The sequence below is a fragment of the Pipistrellus hanaki genome (genome assembly GCF_964339955.1).
Source record: "Pipistrellus hanaki genome assembly, chromosome: 13".
Lineage (NCBI taxonomy): Eukaryota > Metazoa > Chordata > Mammalia > Chiroptera > Vespertilionidae > Pipistrellus > Pipistrellus hanaki.
The window spans coordinates 57,899,482-57,918,420 of NC_140515.1; the positions used below are offsets into that span (position 1 = coordinate 57,899,482).

The 18,939-nt window shown below is 65.4% G+C and overlaps 2 protein-coding genes across 5 annotated transcripts; one reads left to right on the forward strand and one right to left on the reverse strand.

Annotated features, from left to right (window-relative positions):
* The first annotated feature begins 7,315 nt into the window (after positions 1–7,315).
* On the forward strand, positions 7,316–10,258 carry RPL29 (ribosomal protein L29). 3 transcript variants are annotated; one of them, XM_084902373.1, is made up of 4 exons: positions 7,316–7,441; positions 7,836–7,880; positions 8,341–8,405; positions 9,747–10,258. In XM_084902373.1, the coding sequence occupies exons 2-4, from the start codon at positions 7,844–7,846 to the stop codon at positions 10,158–10,160; spliced, it is 516 nt and encodes a 171-aa protein (XP_084758499.1). In that variant the 5' UTR covers positions 7,316–7,441; positions 7,836–7,843; the 3' UTR covers positions 10,161–10,258. The 3 variants fall into 3 exon arrangements, with proteins under 3 accessions (XP_084758499.1, XP_084758501.1, XP_084758500.1); XM_084902375.1 differs by having other exon boundaries at positions 7,357–7,441; positions 7,778–7,880; XM_084902374.1 differs by having other exon boundaries at positions 7,440–7,561.
* A 3,765-nt stretch (positions 10,259–14,023) lies between these two features.
* Positions 14,024–18,484, reverse strand: ACY1 (aminoacylase 1). 2 transcript variants are annotated; one of them, XM_084902317.1, is made up of 15 exons: positions 18,188–18,484; positions 17,738–17,847; positions 17,132–17,196; positions 16,947–17,051; positions 16,567–16,661; positions 16,229–16,305; positions 16,048–16,137; positions 15,888–15,944; positions 15,588–15,661; positions 15,436–15,485; positions 15,212–15,356; positions 15,046–15,114; positions 14,549–14,628; positions 14,376–14,436; positions 14,024–14,292 (listed from the first exon to the last, which is right to left on the reverse strand). In XM_084902317.1, the coding sequence occupies exons 2-15, from the start codon at positions 17,829–17,831 to the stop codon at positions 14,128–14,130; spliced, it is 1,227 nt and encodes a 408-aa protein (XP_084758443.1). In that variant the 5' UTR covers positions 17,832–17,847; positions 18,188–18,484; the 3' UTR covers positions 14,024–14,127. The 2 variants fall into 2 exon arrangements, with proteins under 2 accessions (XP_084758443.1, XP_084758442.1); XM_084902316.1 differs by having other exon boundaries at positions 15,436–15,534; positions 15,568–15,661.
* Positions 18,485–18,939: the final 455 nt, after the last annotated feature.

Below are 18,939 nucleotides of genomic sequence, written 5' to 3' on the forward strand. Positions count from 1 at the left end.
TGACCCTGACCTCAGGCTGAGCTTGGCTCTCCATCCTTATCAGGTTCTCAGCAATGGGCCGCACCCTCCGACCCCTGACGGCTGAACAAGACTCAAGCCCGAGCCTCTGGCCTGCGGCCTCAGCTCCATATTGCGGTTGAACCTGGGCCACCAACCCTCCCTCCCTCCCTCCCCAGGCTGAGTCTCCAAGGCAGCCCAGGTCCAGTGAGAACTGGCCCCCACTGCCCTCTCTGAGAGCCGTCCTGGGCTCCCCCCGGCCCAGCCTCACTCAGCCAGCTCCCCCCGTCCCCCCTCCCTGAATTTGGAGCAAGCTGCCCCAGGAGCGCGTCACAGCAGGCGCCGAGGACGGCCGCGGAGGCGGAAGCGTATGCTGCTCTGGGCTGGTCCTGTGGCTGGGCCTCGGGCAGCAGCACCCTGGCAGCAGGAAGGGAGGCAGACAGGCAGGTGGCCCCTGTGCCACGTGCTGGGACCACGCTCCTGGGGCCGAGAGGCAGGCGTGCCCGCACCCGGAGGACACGAATCATGGAACACGTGCCTCCCGCCACGCCCGCACCCCGTTTCCCTTCTGGCTGCGGAACCGCTTCCCGGAGGGGCCTTCCCGCAGGCGGCGGCCCGGGCCGCGGCTCAGCCTCCGGTGGGAGAGCCGGTGGAAGCCGCTCCTGGGAGGTCCTGTGAGGACAGCGGGCCATGGGGCCGCCTGCGCAGGCCTGGCCCCGGGCCAGACTCCGGGGAGGCCACTGACGTGAGATCAAAGTCCGGCCGCTCCGCGGGAGGCCGGGGGCTCCCCTCCCTCCCACACGAGCTCCCCCGGGACGCGGGCCGCGCTTCGGAAACCCTGACCTAGATCGGGCCGCCAGCGGAGGGGAGGGCAGCAGCTGACGACGCCAGGAGCCGGGGCGGCATGTGGTCCCTCAGCGTGGAATTAGGTCAGAATTCTTCAAACGGAGGAGCCGCCGGAGCCAGGAAACCCCACCGCCTCAGGGCCCCCTGCCCCCGTTTCCTGGGCCAGGAGTGGCGGGACTGACCACGGAGGACGGGTCCCCGCCTCGGGCAGCGGGCTGGGCTGCGTGTCCTGGAGCAGCCAGCTCCACCACCGTCTCCAAAGCCCCCCGTTTCCCGGGGGCTCCCTGCTCTCCCTCTTCCACTGGGCTCAGGTCACAAAGGCCCGGCCGGCCCCAGACGCGCCTCCTCCCACCACCTCCGCTGCCCTCCCGGGACCCTGACCAGCCCCTGGCGGCCTGGGGTGGACCCAGAACACTGTCCCCGCTGCCCTCAGCCACCAGGTGCCTGGCAGAGGGGGCTCTGGGCACACTGGTGACCCCAGGCCCCGGCTCTGCTCCCGAGGGAGGTACAGGAGGTAGAGGCAGGTGAGCCCTGTGTGCTGGGCACCTACGCGCCCCCCCCCCCGATGGACAGAGGGCCAAGCGGGGCAGTCCAGCGGGAAGACTGGACTGCACACTGCTCCTGAGAGGAGGGTTGGAGGGGGGGTCCGAGAGGTGGGGGGGCTACCCCTCGATGGCGGCAGCGGAGACCCCAGGCAGCACCTCCGCACCCCTGTCTCGGGGAGGGTGCTGGCTGAGGCCCCCCCCCCCCGGGGGCATTCCCACACGGCCTTTCCCGGTGGCGGACATGGCCAGGGCGCCGCTCAGTAACTGGCCTCATTAGGCGGCTGCCTGCCCAGGGGATGGGGGGGCGGGCGCCGGGCCCCTGGGGACAGGCCAGACAGCTCCCGTTAATTACCTGAAAAATCAGACAATTAGGCCTCCTGCCACCCGCCTGCCCACGCCCTGCTGGCCCCTAATTACCGGCAGCTGTGAGCAGGCCGGGAGTGACCTGGATTCTGGATTCGGACGGAGGACAGCACTGCGTCTCCATCCCCCGCCCGCATCCAGCACTTCCCGCCCACTCGCTCCCGCTGAGGGCGGCTCCGCTCAGCTCCGGAGAGGAGAGAGGAAGTCTGAGCCTGAGCCCCCCAGGGACGGGCGGGCTGCTGAGGGGGCGGTGCAGACCCAGAAAGGACCAGGAGGCACGGCTGACCTCCCCGGGCCTGGTTGCTCCCGGGGGATAATCCGGGGCTGTATTCGGGAGTAGCGATGGCAAAGAGGAAGCTGGGGGCCTGGGCCTACCCCCGGAGAGCCCCCCACCCCCAATGGGGAGACAGACCTGGACAGAGCACACCAGGGAGGTCAAAGAGCGGGGCCTGGTTGACGGGGGTGATCCTGACAGGCCAGGGTGTGCTGGCCGGGGCAGAGGGGACAGCAGGAGTGAGGGATCAGCGTGCTCTGAGCACAGAGTAGCCCCCTCTGCGAGCACCGGCCATGGGGGAGGGCAGCTAGACCAGCCCGGGCCCAGGAGGGATGAGCAGGGCTGGGAGGACACAGTGGGGTCTAGAGTGAGGGCAGAGGGGTCGGGTTAGGCAGAGGCGCTGTCCCTCAGCCGCCCCGCAGACAGGGCCTCCAGGAGAAAGTCCGTCTGAGTGAGGGCCCTGCTGGGCTCAGGATGCCGCTGGCAGAGGGCGCGGGTGCTCCCTCCACGCCCCACTTCCTTCCTGGTTTCTGTGCTGAAATGGAGTCTCTTCTCTCCTGTCTCTGGGGGACCCGCTCAGAGGGACACCCCCAATCCAGCGAGGTCAAGAGGCTGGGCTGAGGTCACTTCGCCAGCTGTGGGGGTGGAGACGTTGACTGTGCCCGTGAGAGATCCCGGCGGCCAAGAGCGCCCCCTGCCGGCGCCGTGCTACGCGCTGGGCCTGCGGGTGGATGGATGGGGCTCCGAAGTGAGGCTTCGCCTGGACTGGCCGCCTTTGCCGCAGCCTCGAACCCAGGTCTGCAGACTGTCTGAGCAGCGCTCCTCTCCTGCACCCCGTCTGAGTGTTGGGGGAAGCCGGCAAACGGGGAGGCACTCATGCGCCTAGACAGCCCTCCCCGAGCCTCAATTTCCCCATCTACCCCAGGAGGCTGAGGTGGCGCCACGGGGAAGGGGCCGGGAAGGCTTTGGTAGCGGCCTGTCCTGCGCGTGCTGGACCTTGAGACGCCGTGTGGCCCGAGGCCAGGAGCTGAGCACCCCGGGGTGCCGTTCCCCCAGAGACAGACGTGGCAGCCCCACCGAGAGCCCTGCTCACCCTCTTCCTGTTCTCATTCCCTTGGTCACGTGCTCACACCTCCCTGACCCTGCAGGGAGCCTGGGCCTCGCTCACGTCATCCGGTCACAGGGACAGGCCCAGCGTCTGGCACAGAGGGGCCCTGTCGACGGAGCAGGACGGGTGGCTCGACGGAGAGCTGAGTGCCTGGTCCAAGTCCTCGGCCAGCTGGTAGCCAGTGTAGGACTTGAACCTGGGTCCTGGGCTCTGTGTGCTGCGTCTCACTCTCACCCAGCCTGACCCCGCAGCCAGGGTCCCCTCCGGGACATCGGGTCTCTGAACGCCCCCATCTGAGTCTCCGCCGGCCCCTGGGCAGCTGGACTACTGGGCTGCAGGCAGCCTGCCTGCCCCTGCCCCTGCCCCTGCAGCCTGGCCGGCCCACAAAGACTTGGCGGGAGGCCACACTGCCTGAGCCAGGAGAATTCTGCCCTTTGACCTCACGTCCAGGGGCCAGAGCTGGGCAGAGGACACAGCTGGGGGAAGAGTGGAAGGAAGATGAAAAGGGGGTCCCTTACACCTCACCTCTCCCAAGACCCAATGAGGGAAATGTGAGGGCCTGGAGCTTTGGGTGGGGGTCCTTAGAGGCAGGGGTGGGAGGGTGGGGGGGAAACAGGCCTGAGTCAGCCTGCAGGTGGCCTGTCCCCAGCCAGCCCCCCACCACCTCCCTGCACAGTGTGCCCTTGCCCTCCTGGCCCGTCACTCTGAGGCCAGGCTGCTCTCTCTGCAGCCTCCGTGTCACCCCCAGAACCAGGCGGACAGTGAGATCCCGGGAACAGGCATGTGGGTGACCCGCACCGGTGGCGGCTGTGTATGCCTGTGTGCGGTAGGGGACACTGAGGTTGGAGAGGTAAGGTGACAGATAGCCCACAGGCAGCCATGGCACCATGACCGGCACCCAGACCCTGGTTCCTGGCAGGCCCGGTCCAGGCGCCCAGGCAGCAGACATGTGTGGCCTCCACCGCGTGGGGAGCCCTCTCATCTCGTCGGTTCACTGGACAGCGCGGGGCAGGAAGGGGTGGAGGCCCCGCCTGAGTGTCTGTGGGGTCGGGAGCCCCGCTCCACGATGCCCCCGGGGTCAAGGCCAGCCTTCCCCCCGCTCTGCTCCGGGGGGCAGGCCTGGAGAGGAGCGGCGAGAAAAGGTCACGTGCCCTTCCACGTCCTGCACCCCCTGTCCCTGCCACCCTCCCCGCCACCTCCTCCCAGGGCACCCCCTCCGCAGGCAGCAAAGCCCAGAAGGCCCCGCCCCCGCAGCACAGGCCCCGCCCCGCCGGCCCGGCGCTGCCATTCAGTTATTTTTAGCGAAGCCGCAGCCTCCGGGAACCCGGAGTCGAGGGGAAGCCGCCCCCGCGCCTCCAGGAGCTGCTTGCGGAAAACGATCGATTAAACCTGCGCTGCCAGGGCCCGCGCCAGGCGGGCAACCGGCGGGAGAGGCGGAGCCAGCACTGGGACCCCTCCCCCGCGGCCCTCCCAGACACACACACTGGGACCAGCTGTTCCCCAGCGCCCGCTCCTGCCCGCGCCCCGCCATCCCTGCCCACAGGGAGGAGAGCATCCCTTCCGCCAGGCAACATAGGGGTGGGCAGCCCCGGGAGGTTTGGGGAGCGATGAAGGACCCCAATTGCCTGCCTGGCCTTCTGGCTGGCTCAAGTCTGGTCCCAGGAGGGCTGCAGGCGGGCCCGGCCCTGAGCCCCTGAAGGCAGTCTGGCATAGGTATGGGTTATGGAAATGGTGGCCAGGGTTACATATTGAGAAATACATCCCTAATACAAGTCTGTATTCGGTGTTTGAGGCCTGGGCCCCAGGATAATCTTCTCGGCCCTGACCTGATAGTCTGGGTGCGGGATTTAGGTGTGAGCCCCAGGTGGAGGGCTGTGTGCTCAGGCAGGGTGTGGTCACTAGGGGGCGCTGTGGGCCCAGGTGGGAGGTCTGGGTCAAGGGCAGGACTCAGGAGGATGAAATGGTGATCAGCACTGGCCTGGATATTTGGATTCCAATAAGGAATAGGCACTGGCTCCCAGTATGGTTCCCCGAAAGGGCCTCTGGTCCTCGCCATAATGGTCTGCGGCCAGGAGGTAGGTCTGGGCCCCCATCGGAGGTCTGGGTCCCGGGAGGGCCTTTGGGGCCAGGGAGGGACGTCTGGGCCCCCGGGGGCGGCCTGGTACATCACCTGGACGTCTGGGTTATGGAAATGGTGGTCTGGGTTACACCTTGAGAAGTACACCCAGGATACAAGCCTCGATTCTGTGTTGGAGGCCTAGGGCCCGGGATAATCTTCTCGGGCCGCCATGATCGTCTGGTCCCGGGTGTAGGTGTGAGCCCAGGTGGAGGCCTGGTCCTGTGAGGGCAGTTCGGGCCCGGAGGGAACTCTGAGCCCCGGGGGCCCTAGGCCTCACCACAAGCTGCCAAGTCGGTCGTGCCCTCGGCCGCGCACAGGCGAGGACTGAGCTCTGCCGCCCGCATCGAGGCAGCGCCTGGGCCTCGCTCTCCAGCCTTCGCCGGTGACAGAGGGCAGTGCTGGACAACGAACGTGAGCACTGACCGATAGACAAGCGTGGGGCGGACACAGAAAGGCCGGCTGACCAATGATGTCCTGTTGGGGGGCTGAGGTGGGCCCCCACCTGCCACCTGCCACCTGCCACCTGCTGTGGGTGCCGGAGTGCACTCCACCAGAGGACCCTCCGGGAGGCATGGTCCCTCTTCCTGACATCGGTGAGAGTCTCGGGCAGAGCTCAAGCCCAGGGGGACTCCTGGGAGCGGTCTTGGCAAAGGAGAGGCTGGGTGACCCCGGACAAGTCACCTCACGTTTCAGAACCTGTGTCCCATCTGCAGCAGAGGACTAACCACTCTGAGGCGGGGGGAGGCCCTCGCAGGATGCTCCTCCCCCTCCCAGACCCCAGGCGCAGGGCCGTGTCCTGGGATGGAGGACAGCCACTGCGGGCCAGGCCTCTGAGCTGTGGGGACACAGGACAGCGCAGGGAGGCCCCGGTCAGCTGTAGTCCGGTGCCAGAGAGCCATGGGGAGCAAATGCCAGGCAGTGCCCCTGCAGCCCACTGGGTGCCCCCTTCCCCGCTCCTGCCTCATCTTACATGGCCTGCCTTCAAGCCCCAGCCTCAGGCCTCCGCTCCCAGCAAGGCTCCCAGGTCCCTCTTCCAACCGCAGAGGCTCCTGGCCTCAGGGGGCCCTCTCTGTTCGGCATCTTGGGGTGCTTTCCCCACTCTGGTAAGCGGTGGGCCGCAGGCTCCACTGTCTGGGGAAGACACCCCCTTTCCCAGAACGCCACCAAGAGCTTGGGGCCAGGGGAGACCCAGCCTAGCCCTGAGAACCTGCTGAGAATAGGCAGGGCCTGGGTCTGAGGTAGGGGTGTGGGGATGGGTGTGAGAAGTGGAAAGTGAGAGGTCTGGGTGGGCCCGAGGGCTTCCCTCAGGAGGGGAGCTCCCTACCTCCCGCAGGGCCCTGCTCCATCCTCCATCCCCGGTCCAATGCTGCCCCCATGTGGACCACAGGCTCACGTTCCGGCTGGGGACAAGGTATCACTCGTGGGGCCCAGTGCTCTTCAGAGGGAAATCAGAGGCCTGAGCTGTGAGGCATACCCAAGGCTGTGCCTCCAAGCTTCTGCTGGGAATGTCCTCTCTCTTCCCGACAGACCCGGAGCCCCAGCCCCAGCCCGCCGCCCACCACCTTCCCTTCCCCAGAAGCTCCGAATCCATCTCTTGGAGGGATGTGAACTTCGGGGTTTATTTTCCAACTCTCCACCCCTCCCTTCTCAGCCTTCCCTTCTCTCCTCTTCCCTTCGACAGTCCACTCTCCACGCAGTTGCCAATATGTTTGTATTGGTTTTTAGGGAAAGGAAGGGAGAGGGATAGAGAGAGAGAAATATCAATGAGAGAGGAACATCATTGATTGGCTGTGTCCTGCACACCCCCACTCGGGATGGAGCCTTAACCAGGAATTGAACCTCTGCCTGTTGGTTCCTGGGTTAGGGTTAGGATTAGGTGGCACCAGGAGTATTTTTTAAGAACAAAAGTCTGTCACTTCCTGCCTAACACACCTCTCAAGGACTCCCGTAGCCTTCCGGTCAAGACTTGGGCCAAGAACCTGGAGCTGGAGGACTAGGAGGAGGCGGGGCCAGGCTCGTAGCTCCGCCTTCCATCTGACAACATCCTCCCGGCCTTAGGAACCTTTCTTCCCGGCTCTGGGGAAGCTTTTCCAGTAGTACTTCCGGCCTTGACGACCGTATTTCCCGTGCTGCACCGCGGCCTCCTCTTTCTCTTCCGGTCCCTGGCGCTTCGGCAGCCGCGGGATTCTGTGAGTACTGGCCGCGCGGCATCCGACACCATCCGCGGCTCCCGGGGGGCGGCGGGGCGCAAACCCGGGGAGGACCGGGGTCCGGCTGCCTGCTGTGCGGGGCGGAGGCCGCGAGGCGGGGTGGCGCTCGTGGGTTGTCGAGGGGTGGATGGGAAGGGGAGAACTCGGGTTTGGGGAGAGCGCAGTGTTGCGGCGGGATGTTGGTTTCGGGGCGCCACTCATCGAGTTGGCGGGATGGAACCGGGTGGTGCAGAGTGAGTCGAGGCGGGTGGAGGCCGCAGGTGCGGGGCATCTGTCTGCAGCCTCGTTCCGGCTTCTGGCCTCACGTTCCTCCAGGTCCGGGCAGGCCCAGCCCGGCGGGCCCGCAGCCCTGACCTCCGCTCTCGTCTTCCAGGTGCAGAGATGGCCAAGTCCAAGAACCACACCACGCACAACCAGTGTAAGTCCCCCCGGCCCGGCCTCCGTCTCAGGCCCCACACCCTGGCACGGATTACAGATACTGGGGCAGGGGTGGGCATGTGCCTGCTGCGGCCCTAGGGCCGGTTTTGATCTTAGCTGGTATTACCTTTGGGATTTAGAAGGCAGGGGTCGCCATAGCTGGTTTGGCTCAGTGGATAGAGCCTCGGCCTGCGGACTGAAGGATCCCAGGTTCGATTCCTGTCGGGGGCATATCCTTCTCCTTCTCTGTAAAAAATTAATAAAATACTTTTTTAAATAATATTGTAGAAGGCCAGGAGTCCGCGGGGATACCCACAGTGCTTTGTGCTCGGTAATAAGGGGTTTCCTGCTCTCAAGTAGGCCCACTCTGGGAAGTAATGGATTCCCAGGCTTGGCAGCTGTGGTGGTGCGTGGTCTTACTAGAAACCTCCTGTTGATGTAATTCCTTTCTTCCTCCACAGCCCGGAAATGGCACAGAAATGGCATCAAGAAACCCCGGTCACAAAGATACGAATCTCTTAAGGGGGTAAGTGTATGCCCGCACAGCCCCGTGAACTGACCCTCGGTTTGCTTTGGCCTGCAGTTTCCTTCCTTACCCAGCCAGCTCTCGCCTGGACTTCGGGCTCTGCCAGACCCATCATAACGCTGTGCTTGGCCTTTTCTAACTCCTGGTGTCTTTCCGGGCCAATCTGACCATCTCCCTTGCCCACCCTGAGACTTGGAGTGGCTTTGTCCGTGTGGGCCGCATCCCTTAGAGCCAGTGAGTTCTGAGGATTAGCTGAGAACTGCGCCCCCGTTTTCACGTCTTGTCTATGCTACTTGCTTGAATTGGCTGTGCCTAGGCTTGGTATTTAACCCACACCTTCCTTTAAGGGGACAAGCATGCCAAACTCAGGGGCTGACATGGGCCAAATTAAGGGTAAATGCAAAAAACAAAAGCGTCCATTTCCATAGAAATGTAGGTTTATTATCAAATGTGGGCTTGATGCTGTCCGATAGAGTCACGCTGAATACCCAGAGGGCTGAAATAAATGAATCATCGCTAACATAAAATAATAGAACGTTTTAACAAATAACTAATGTTTTTCCTTGAACATTAACTACCAGACACTGAATAACTGCACAAATTAATAAGCGTAACACAAATAAACCTATTTTTCTTGTTCTCTGAAACCGAAATATATCCTGTTGTGCACACCAAAAGAGTCAGTCCAAGATCAGTGGTGTGGCCATCGGCTACTAAAATATCCGGTGTTAGTGGAGAGAAATGGTGCGCCCGCGAGGAAGGGAAAAGAATGCGCCATGGTTATAGAAGTCATTAGCTTTTGTTAATTGAAGCTTTTGCTTTTTTGAGGCCCACATAAACTTGAGTCTTAGTCATTAGCTGTAGTTCATTATGAATGATTATGTATAACAGGATATTATAAAAATTAAGTTACAAAACTTTCATTAAAATGTTCCTTATATGCCATGTTGGCTGGGCCAGAAAAATATGCAGGCCTCGAGTTTGACATGCTAGCCTCAGGTTTTTGAAGTCCCACCATGGGCAGAGGGGTGGGGCGGCCTTCCTTTGTTTTCCTCTGCGCTTGCATTTGCGCTCAGCCTGGCTCTGGGCGCAGAGGCCTGCACGTGCGGTCTGTCGGTGGCGTCAGCAGGAGGGTGGTGGCTTTGGGTGCTGCTGCTCTGGAGTTTCTCTGCAGATGAGCTTCCAGGGTTCGGTGTTTGCATTTAAGGTTGGTTTGAGGCTGTCCAAGCTCCCAATAGGCCTCGGCTGAGCCGATAGTCTCTTGGTGCCCCTATGGAGAGGGCACCAGGGGGTCCCCCGGATGCTGCGCTCACAGGCGCCTGTACCTTTCCTGCCTTCCAGGTAGACCCCAAGTTCCTAAGGAACATGCGCTTTGCCAAGAAGCACAACAAGAAGGGCCTGAAGAAGATGCAGGCGAACAACGCCAAGGCCATGAGCGCCCGCGCTGAGGCCATCAAGGCCCTGGTCAAGTCCAAGGAGCCCAGGCCCAATATCCCCAAGGGCTGCAGCCGCAAACTCAGTCGACTTGCCTACATCGCTCACCCCAAGCTTGGGAAGCGCGCTCGTGCCCGCATTGCCAAGGGGCTCAGGATCTGCTCGCCAAAGGTCAAGGCCAAGGCCAAGGCCGAAACCAAGCCCCAGGCTGCAGGTGCAGCTGCAGCTCAGGCTCCCAAAGGTGCCCAGGCCGCTGCTCCCAAGGGTGCCCAGGCCCCCACTCCCAAAGCGGCTCAGGCCCCCACGAAGGCTCCACAGTAGGACGGAAGGACTGGTGGGCCCCTGGGCTGCAGTCTGCGTGGCGCTGGTGCCGTCCTGTGCTGTTTGTACAAATAAACCTGCGGCAGGGTCTGTCTGTCGGCCTGTGTCTGATCCCAGTGTTCCGGTGGCTGGGTGCCTCCATTTCCTGTGGGAGAAGTCCCCCTTCTCTGTCTGGCTGGTCTCAGGAAGTGGTTCCCTGGAAGGCGGGAAGGGACCCAGACCGTGAGGACTGGTTGGGCAAGCTGGTTTTGGTGTTTGCGTGGGGAAGACGGGAGGGAGCAGGAGGACCCTGGGCTCTGGCCTGGTGTTCCCGACTCCGGCTGCTGCTCGAGAACCAGCATCCACTGGGCTGGTGGTGCTACTCGCCCCACGCGTGGGGCCGAGTGTGGAGTGGAGACTCTGCGGTGTGGCTGCTGCCTGGTCAGTGCAGGTGGGCTCTTTCTGTCCCGGGACGCCTGGCAGGTGTGGCCCTGGGGGCCCGGGAGTCCAGCACGTTGTTGGAGAGCTGGGCATGCACGGGGCAGTGCCCAGTGTTGGAGGGACCTGGCAGGCCGCTTTGACAGTGGGAGTGAAAGCAGAGTGTATAGAGCCCTAGTGCAGTGTCTGGGGGAACAGGCGGGTCCCCGAGCTGCCGGAAGATGGGAACGTGAGGGATGAAGGCCGAAGGAAGGGAGGCTAGCTCGCTGCCCTTCCCTCCCCGGAGAAGAGGCTGATCTTCAGCCCGAAGCAGTGTTAGGTCATGGGAGGCTTGAAGGCCTGAAGAGCCGTTTCCTCCCACACCCTCGGCTGCCCCAGTGAAGGCTGGGGGGGGGGGGGGGGGTAAGCCCAGAGATAGTCGGTGCTTGGTTGGCACTGGTGTGTGAAGAGTGGACTCGGCCGCAGAGAACCTTGCAGGCTGGGCTGGCCCACAGGAGGGAGGGCCCGCAGAGAGGGCCGGGCGCTGCCGGAAGCTTGAGAGGCACATGTCGGTGTTGTCCCTGAGCTGTCAGAAAAGGTACAGACCTGCCTGCACCAGAAAATACAGAGGCACAGGCTTTCTGTGGGGGTTCCGCGGTCAGCAGGCTTTTAAACCATTCGGCACAGTTCCTTCCCCCTCACATGGCTTAGCTGAGGGGACCGGAGTGGGAGCACAGGCTGCCTCTCAGAGCAGATGCCTGTCAATCGCCAGTGCCCCTGGCATTTTGGTCCCAATTAGGCAGATCCACCAGATAGAGCAGCGGAGCAAGGACTGGCCCTCAAGGGATGTAGACCACATTCCATTAGCCAGCCCTGCCACTGCTCGGTCACCTGTGCCCACTAAATGGCCTCCCCACCACAGCACCTACGAGGCCCAACCTCTGAATGTCCCCACCTCTGCCTCTGGCTCTGCAATCCGCAAAGAAGGAGCAGGAAGTGCGATAAGCCTGGTGTACAGAGTCCTAGCCGGGTAGTTGCCCACCTGAGGGCGGTTGGCACTCCACCGTCAGGCACACTGGGTGGGAACAAAAGCAGCACAGCAGGACAGGCTGAGTTAACAGCCGTCGGGTTTGTCACTACTGACAGCTGGCCGTTCTGAGGACGGATCCTGGCGTGGCCGTGACCATGAGGCACCAAGTGGTTGTCCCTGGACTGGGACCTTCTACAGTTGGGCAGTGACTTCGTGCCCCTGGTGGGGAGGAATGGCTGTCCCCAGTGAGACCCTGTCACCCTAGTGCAGCTGGGACCCATGGAGGCACTAGTGTGTGTGACTGGCACAGGCACCATGGAAGGGAGGAGGCGGGTCGGCCTGTCCCCTGCTAGTGACCTCGCGACAGAAAGCACCACCTCCCAGCCTGCATGGCTTACACAGCCCGGCAGGTTCCCGGCTGCAGCTGCTTCACACCAAAGACCAGGCTGTGACCTCCCAGCCCAGGTCCCTGTGAGCACGTCTCTAACCTCAGACTCCGCTGTGCTGTGGCGTCATTACGGAGGCACCCTGCATCCCACCTACAGCGTGTTTTATAGCCGGTGCATCTGCATGCCCCTTTGTACACAAACGCCCCGAGGGACCCACACCAAGGCCAAGCGACCTAGCGACCTAGCGCACTGGCTGGGTCCTGGGGGACGCGGCGGGAACAATGGTTGCTAACACTGGGCGGCTGCTTCAATCGGCCTTTTTCCTTGTGTGTGTGTGTGTGTGTGTGATGTCGCTGTGGGCTGTCTCCAGGGCGGTCAGTGGGAAACCAAATGAGCTACCCCCTGCGGCTGCAGCCCCCGGCAGGTGAAGGGCACTGGAGGGGGCACATGAGTCTAAGAGCCAGTCCTGGGAGGAGGCCAGGGCAGAGGTGGCTTCCTGTCGTCCCCCCACCCCGCCCCACGGACGGGCCCCGCCCCACGCCCCGCTGTCTGGTTCTTGAGCAGCCCTGGCCTGCCCAGGATGTAAGGCCCGCGCCCTTCATCTGGAGCGGTCCGGCTCAGCCTGGTTCCCCCACGCGCTACCGAACCCCGCCTCCTCGCTGCACGGGAGCCCGCACGCTGCTGCTGCCGCCGCCATGCACCTCAGATGCCGTTACTCTTAGTCCTCGAACCGGCCTGGAGGAGTGGTCGTGCGGTTGGTGGTCCAACCTTGGGCACTTGGTTCACAAAAGGGTGCCATTATCTGGGCAAAGGTGCACACATGGAATTGGTCCCTCACCCTTGAAGTGGGCACCACTGCTGTCTGTCTCACAGGAAGACTTGTTCACGCCATGAAGCAGGGGATGGACGTAGCCGTGACCCAGGCAGGTCATGCGGGGCCCCACCAGAGCTGGGCTGCTAGGTCTCGCCCGTCACCCTGGCAGGAGCTGCCCCACGGCCGGTCAGCCCGCAGGTGACGGCCCAGAGTGGGTTTTGTGTCCTGAGGTGCCTGAGGTCAGATAGCTGCCACGGTGAGGCCTGTGCCTGGGTCCCTGGGACGGGGTGTGGGCTCTCGTCCTGTCCAGTCTGCAGGGGAGGCAGACCCCAATCTCAGGAGACCCCGGGTCCGGGCCTCAGCCAGGCTTCCTCAGGCCCAGCCAGCTGCTGGCTCGGCTCCAGAGTAGGAAGCACGAGCCCCCGGTTTCCAGTCTCAGACCCTGGCTCCTTCCCCCGGGCTGTGCGGCCTGGGCAGCTGCCGCAGACTAACCCGGCTCAGGGCCTGCGTCAGGGCTGCGGGGCCCGGGGCGGCAGGAGCTGGCAGTGTCCTGGCTCCTCGCTGGGACCGGAGCAGGGGCTTCCTGCTGTCGGGGCTGAGCCTGCAGGCCTGGCTCCCCTCCGGCCACCACGAGCCCCACAAGCCACCTCCCTGCCCCCTGCCCATGCTCAGGGCGGTCAGAACCAGACGAGGCCAGGTCCGAGGGAGGGTGGCCCAGCTCACAGGCTCACGGCTGACCCCTGGCACCGCCTGGGGCCGACTGCGGGACCCTCGGTACCCGCTGACCTGTGACCCTGCCCAGGGTGCTGGGACCCTAAGATGAACAGACCTGTGCTCCCCAAACCAGAGCAGGGCCACACCTGCTTCCTGCCCACCTGAAGGCTGACCACAGGCAGCCTTGACCAAGGCTAATGTTGGCAGTTAGCCTTGCCAGCTGCGCCCGCATGCCCACATCTGGCGGGAGCCCTGCATGTGCTCCCCGAGAGCCAGGAGTCACGCCCTGACATCTGTCGGTTGTCCCCCTCAATGGGAATGGCATTCCGGCCTCACAGATGTAGACATGGTGGCTGCTGGGAACGGAACGCTGGCCGCTGTGGCCGGCCACAGGGCTGGGGGTCGGGTGGCTGTGCCGTGTGAAGGACACGCAGCCCAGGGTGGTGGGCAGTGCCCAGAGCCAGGCTGTTTCCCCTGCGCAGCGGAGGGTAGCCGCACCCCTGCTCCACACACGCGCTGCTGCCAGTTTCAGCGGGCCCTGTCCACCAGGCTTTATTGTGGGGCCGGGGCGGGGGCCTGGCCCTGGCCAGGTGGACGCTCCGGGGCAGAGGCTGGGAGCGCGGCTCAGCCGTCGCTGGGCAGGGCGGGCACGCTGGCCAGCGCGGGCAGCAGCCGTGTGTATATGTCGATCCCCCGGAGGAACACGGCCTCGTGCAGCCGCTCGTCATGGTCGTGCAGCAGCACGGGGGTGCGGTTCATGGGGGAGAAGCCCAGGGCCGGGACCCCCACCTGCAGGGGAGGAGGAGCCGTCAGGGGGCGGCCGGCACCCAGGACCACCGCTGCCCCCCGCCGCCCGCCCGCGAGCAGCTCACCGCGCGGAGGTAGCGGCTGTCGGTGGCCGCGGGGAAGATCTCCTGCTCCAGCGTGAGGCTCCTGAGGGGCAGAGCCTGGTGAGGGGCGGGCAGGGAGGAGAAAGGCCAGGGCCGAAGGGGCACAGAGCGTGGGAGGAGAGCGGGGAGGGGAGAGGAGGCGGGCCAGTGCTCACATGTCTTTGCAGACCCCACTAAACGCTGCCCACCAGGGGTCTGAGTCATCCGTAGAAGTTATCCGGGGCTCCGTCCACTTCTGCGGGGAGAAGGGTGGCAGGGTCAGGACAAGGCCTGGGCATCTTGCCCTATTTTCATAGGGTGGGCATTGCCCAGCACAGGTGCACACGTGCGCACACACACGTGCACACACACACACACAGCCAGCTGGCCAGCCCATCCACCGGCTCCTTCAGTTCCTCCAAGGACCCTCGGCTGCCTCCCCAGCTTACTTCCTGTCCATCCTTCAGGTCACAGCCCTAGCGTCCCTCCCTCCGGACGGCTCTCCCAGAGGACCAGTCCCCTCTCCTGGACCATGTTTATGCCCAGATACATGCTGTGAGAATGAGGACTGAGGACTAACCCGGGTCAGGTGACTCCCAGGGCACCAAGCACACCTACAGGGACCTGGCAGGCCCCGCCCCCCGGTTCCCACTGCCCGTCACCGGGCCGGTACCTGGACAAACTCGAAGGTGACCCCCGGGCCAGCTGCCTGGCACCAGCCGCGCAGCCGCTCCTCGAACGCCTAGGAGACGGAGAGGAGCTGAGCCCGGGCTCCCCTGAGCCTGCAGGACAGGCCTGAGGGCCCGGCTCCCTCCTCCAAACCCCGGCGGAGGTGGCACCTGCAGGTCCACGTCCGGGGCCACGCGGAAGTCAAAGCTGGCGCTCATGGTGGCGGGCACCACGTTGTAGGCCATGCCGCCCTCCAGCTTGGTCAGGTTCACAGAGGTCACGGCCCCCAGCTTCAGGCGGGGGTTGGCCTGCAGCCTGCGGTGGGAACACAGGTGAGGTCCGGGCTCAGCCTCCCGTCCGGCACGGATCCCTGCCCGGCCTCCCAGCGCCTCACCTCTGCTTCTCCTCCTCCCGGAAAGCCAGCACGGCGCCCACGACCCTGTGCTGGGAGCGCAGGAGGTCAGATGTGAGAGGGCCCGGGACAGCCCAGGACCTCCCCAGCTCACCCCTGGGTGCCACCCACCACCACCCCTGGGTGCCACCCACCAGCTTCTCCGCGGCTGTGTCCTCGATGAACCTCGAACCATGGCCGGGCTTCCCGGTGCTCGTGACCCGCACCCCTGGAGACGCAGGGAAGGGCCCTTCAGCATGGGAGAGAGGCTGGGCGGGCCAGGCCTGCCCCTCAGTCCAAGCTCCCCTGGCAGGACTGCCCCCCGGAGCCCACAGTGCAGGGCTGCTTCCTGCCCTCAGACGGAGAGGAAGCCCAGCCAGAGGGGCCGAGGCTCAGGCCCGGGGCTCCAGGTCTCCCGTCTGCAGTGACACCCCCTCCCCCCACGCCACACTCACACCAGGGGCTCCGCTCGCTGTAGAAGACAGTGAAGGCGTCAGTGGGGTTGGCCAGGCCTAAGGAGGGAGGAAAGGGGGGTCAGAGGGCAGGGTGGCCCAGCCCCCCTAGCAGCCTCCCTACCCCCCCCTCTGGCCACTCAGAGGCCTGCCGCCTGCTCACCCTCATCCAGGGCGAAGCCAGCCCTCAGGGCCTTGAACTCAGGCCGCTGCACAAACAGCTCCATGCCTTGGTGACCCCCAATCTCCTCATCTGTGAAAGCAGAGGGACGGGAGGTGAGGAGCCATGCCCCAGCACCCCTCCCCCTGCCCCTCCCGGGAGGAGCCCTCCCGGACACGCCCACCTGGCACAAAGGTCATGTGGATGGTTCTGGGGAAGCGGTGGCCCTCAGCCTTCAGCCTCCTCACGGCCTCCAGGTACCTGAGGGGGGGAAGGGGTGTGAGCCAGGTGCCCAGGGAGCCACCGGATGCTGGGGGGGGGGGGGCAGGCTGAGCCCCAGGCCTTGCCCTGCTTGCCAAAGCCTGGCCCTGCCCCGTCTCCCCATCCACGCAATGGTTCCAGCAACAATTCCTGCCCAACACCAGGCCAAGCTGTTCCTCAGCCTTGGGGTTCTGGGTCACTCAGGGGACAGGGGACAGCGGGGAAGGGGGGATACAGGGGAAGGGCAGTGAGGACACTCACTGGATGCTCACACACTTCATGTCCTGGGCGCCCCGGGCGTAGATGTAGCCTTCCGCGTCCTTGACGGCCTCAAAGGGGTCGTGACTCCAGTACTCCTGTCAGGGATGGGAGAGACCCAGGCCCCAAGTTCATCATTAGTCCCCTCTGCCCACCGTGGGCCTGCCCGAGGAGCCCACCGGAGGGGGGCGGGTGGGGTGGCGAAGGCGACAGAAGAGGCCTGACGAGCGCAGCAGACTGCCCCCCCCCTCTGCGACCGCCCGCCACCCCCGCCTGCGTGTGGAACAGCTGCTGGACGAGGCTGCTGAGGGGCATGATGCCCAGTGAGGTCCGAGCCGGTGCCAGGACCAGCCATGGGGCTTCCCACCCTCCCCCACACACACCTTGGCGACAGGTACCACATCCGTGTGGGAGTTGAGCAGGAGGGAGGAGAGCTTGGGGTTGGTGCCTGGCCAGGTCAGCACCGTCACCACACGGCCAGGGGCCACCTGGGGAGGATGGGGGGGAAGCTCAGTGCGGAGCGCAGGTGCCCAGGCCACTTCCGCTCCCCGCACGGGACCGGGCTCACCTCCACCTTCTGGCAGCCCAGGCCCAGCTGGCGGGCTCGCTCCTCCAGGAAGGCCACCGCAGCCCCTGCAGGCGGACACGGAGTCTTAGGGCCAGGCTCTCCCCGGACCCGGCCCAGGCAGGGCTTGGGGGCACCTCCAGAGAGGGGAGCAGACCCCAAATGCGCTGCTGCCCCCTCCACACAATCCCACGTCTGAGACCCCTGCATCTGGAGAGACCCTGCCCTTCTGCTCCCGGAGGAAGCGGTATTTGGTCCATCAGGACCCGCTGTGGCCGGCCGGGCGTCTTCCTGAGAGACGGAGCTGTGCGCAGGGACACGAGTCCCCCAGCATCTCCCAGGTGGAAGCCACAGCAGCAACGGGGACCCATGCACAGCTCCCAGCCTCCAGGCGAGACGCCTAAGGTTCTGTGGCCTTTGTCCCGCCCCAGCGGACTTCGGGAGACTTCTTCCCAGTGGCAGCCCGGCCTCCCCTCCCCTCCCCGCCGGCCAGGAGGGAGTGAAGTTCCTGGGCCGCCGCTGGGAGGAACTCCGGAGGAGCGAGGCTCTGCGGGGAAGGTGGCCCCGGAGCGGCTGGAGGGAGGCGCCCGGGGCCGCGGGGGGGCTCACCGTAGTCGGGCTCGGGCTGCACCGTGCGGAGGCGCAGGTACTGACGGAAGAGCGTCACGGACGGGTGCTCGCCCTGGGCGCCCGGGCTGGCCATGGCGCTGCGCGGGGAGCTGCGGGCAGAGAGTGGCGCTACCGTCCGGCCGCCGGGCCAGTGAACCCCGTCTGCACCCCGCCCCCAGGAGGGCTCCCCGCAGGCCCCCTGGGAGAGGACGCCCTGCCTCGGAGCCCCAACTGTTGGAGGTGCTGTGTGGCCGCTTTCAGCCCGCGTCCGCATTGCATCCCCCGCTGGACGCCGCGGAGGCTCCGGGGGGCTCAGGGCGCGGGGAGCAGCAGTCACGTGTGGACCCAGACCTTCCTGCCCGACACCCCGCCCCCCTCAAACGGTGTCTCCCCAGGTGCTCCGATTTCCTGCCAGGGAGCCCACACCCCACCTCGCCCCAGGGCCCCCACCTCGCTCTCTGCTGGTCCGGGCCCGTGCTCGCCTCTCAGCACCGCCCGGGACTGTGGCCGGGACTCCGGGTGCGGGAGGTCGCAGGCTCGGAACCGCCCCCGCCCACCACGTGGCTGGACCGGGATCGCGGGGCGGGGCCGGAGACTGGGACCTGTGCACGGGTCTCCGCCCGCCCCGCTCCCAGCCGCCGCCCAGGGAGCCCAGGTTCGGATCACGGATCGCCTTCCAGACCGAGGCCTCCGCGGCCTGCTCCCGCGGGTCGGACTGGGAGCTCCCGCCCGGCCCCGCCCGTCGGCCCCGCCCCGCCCCAGGACACGCCCCGGCCCCGCCTCTGGGCCGCGAGTTCCGGGTGGTCCCGCCCCCGGAGGCCCCGCCTGCGGCCCCGGGATTGGGCCGGGAGAGAGGGGGCGGGTGCTGACGCGGAAGTCGGGCGCCCCTAGCGCTCAGGGTGCAGCGCTGCAGGGTCCGGGCCGAGTGAACCCTATGCCCCGCCCCTCCTCCCTGGAGAGACCTGCTGCTCCCCTGGTGTCTCAGCTCCTGGGGAGGGGCCCCCTGACGGCCTGTCCCCCAGCCCCCGGAGCCTGGTCCACGCACCCGAAGGACACACCCCTGTTGGACAGGCCGGACAGCGGGCCGGATGCGGGGTAAATGGCCACAGGGCGAGGTGGCCGCCGTGTGATCGTGTGGCCACTCGAGCTGTCAGAGGGCATGGCCGGGAGGGTGCCGTGTGGCTGTGGTTGGGGCTGGCAAG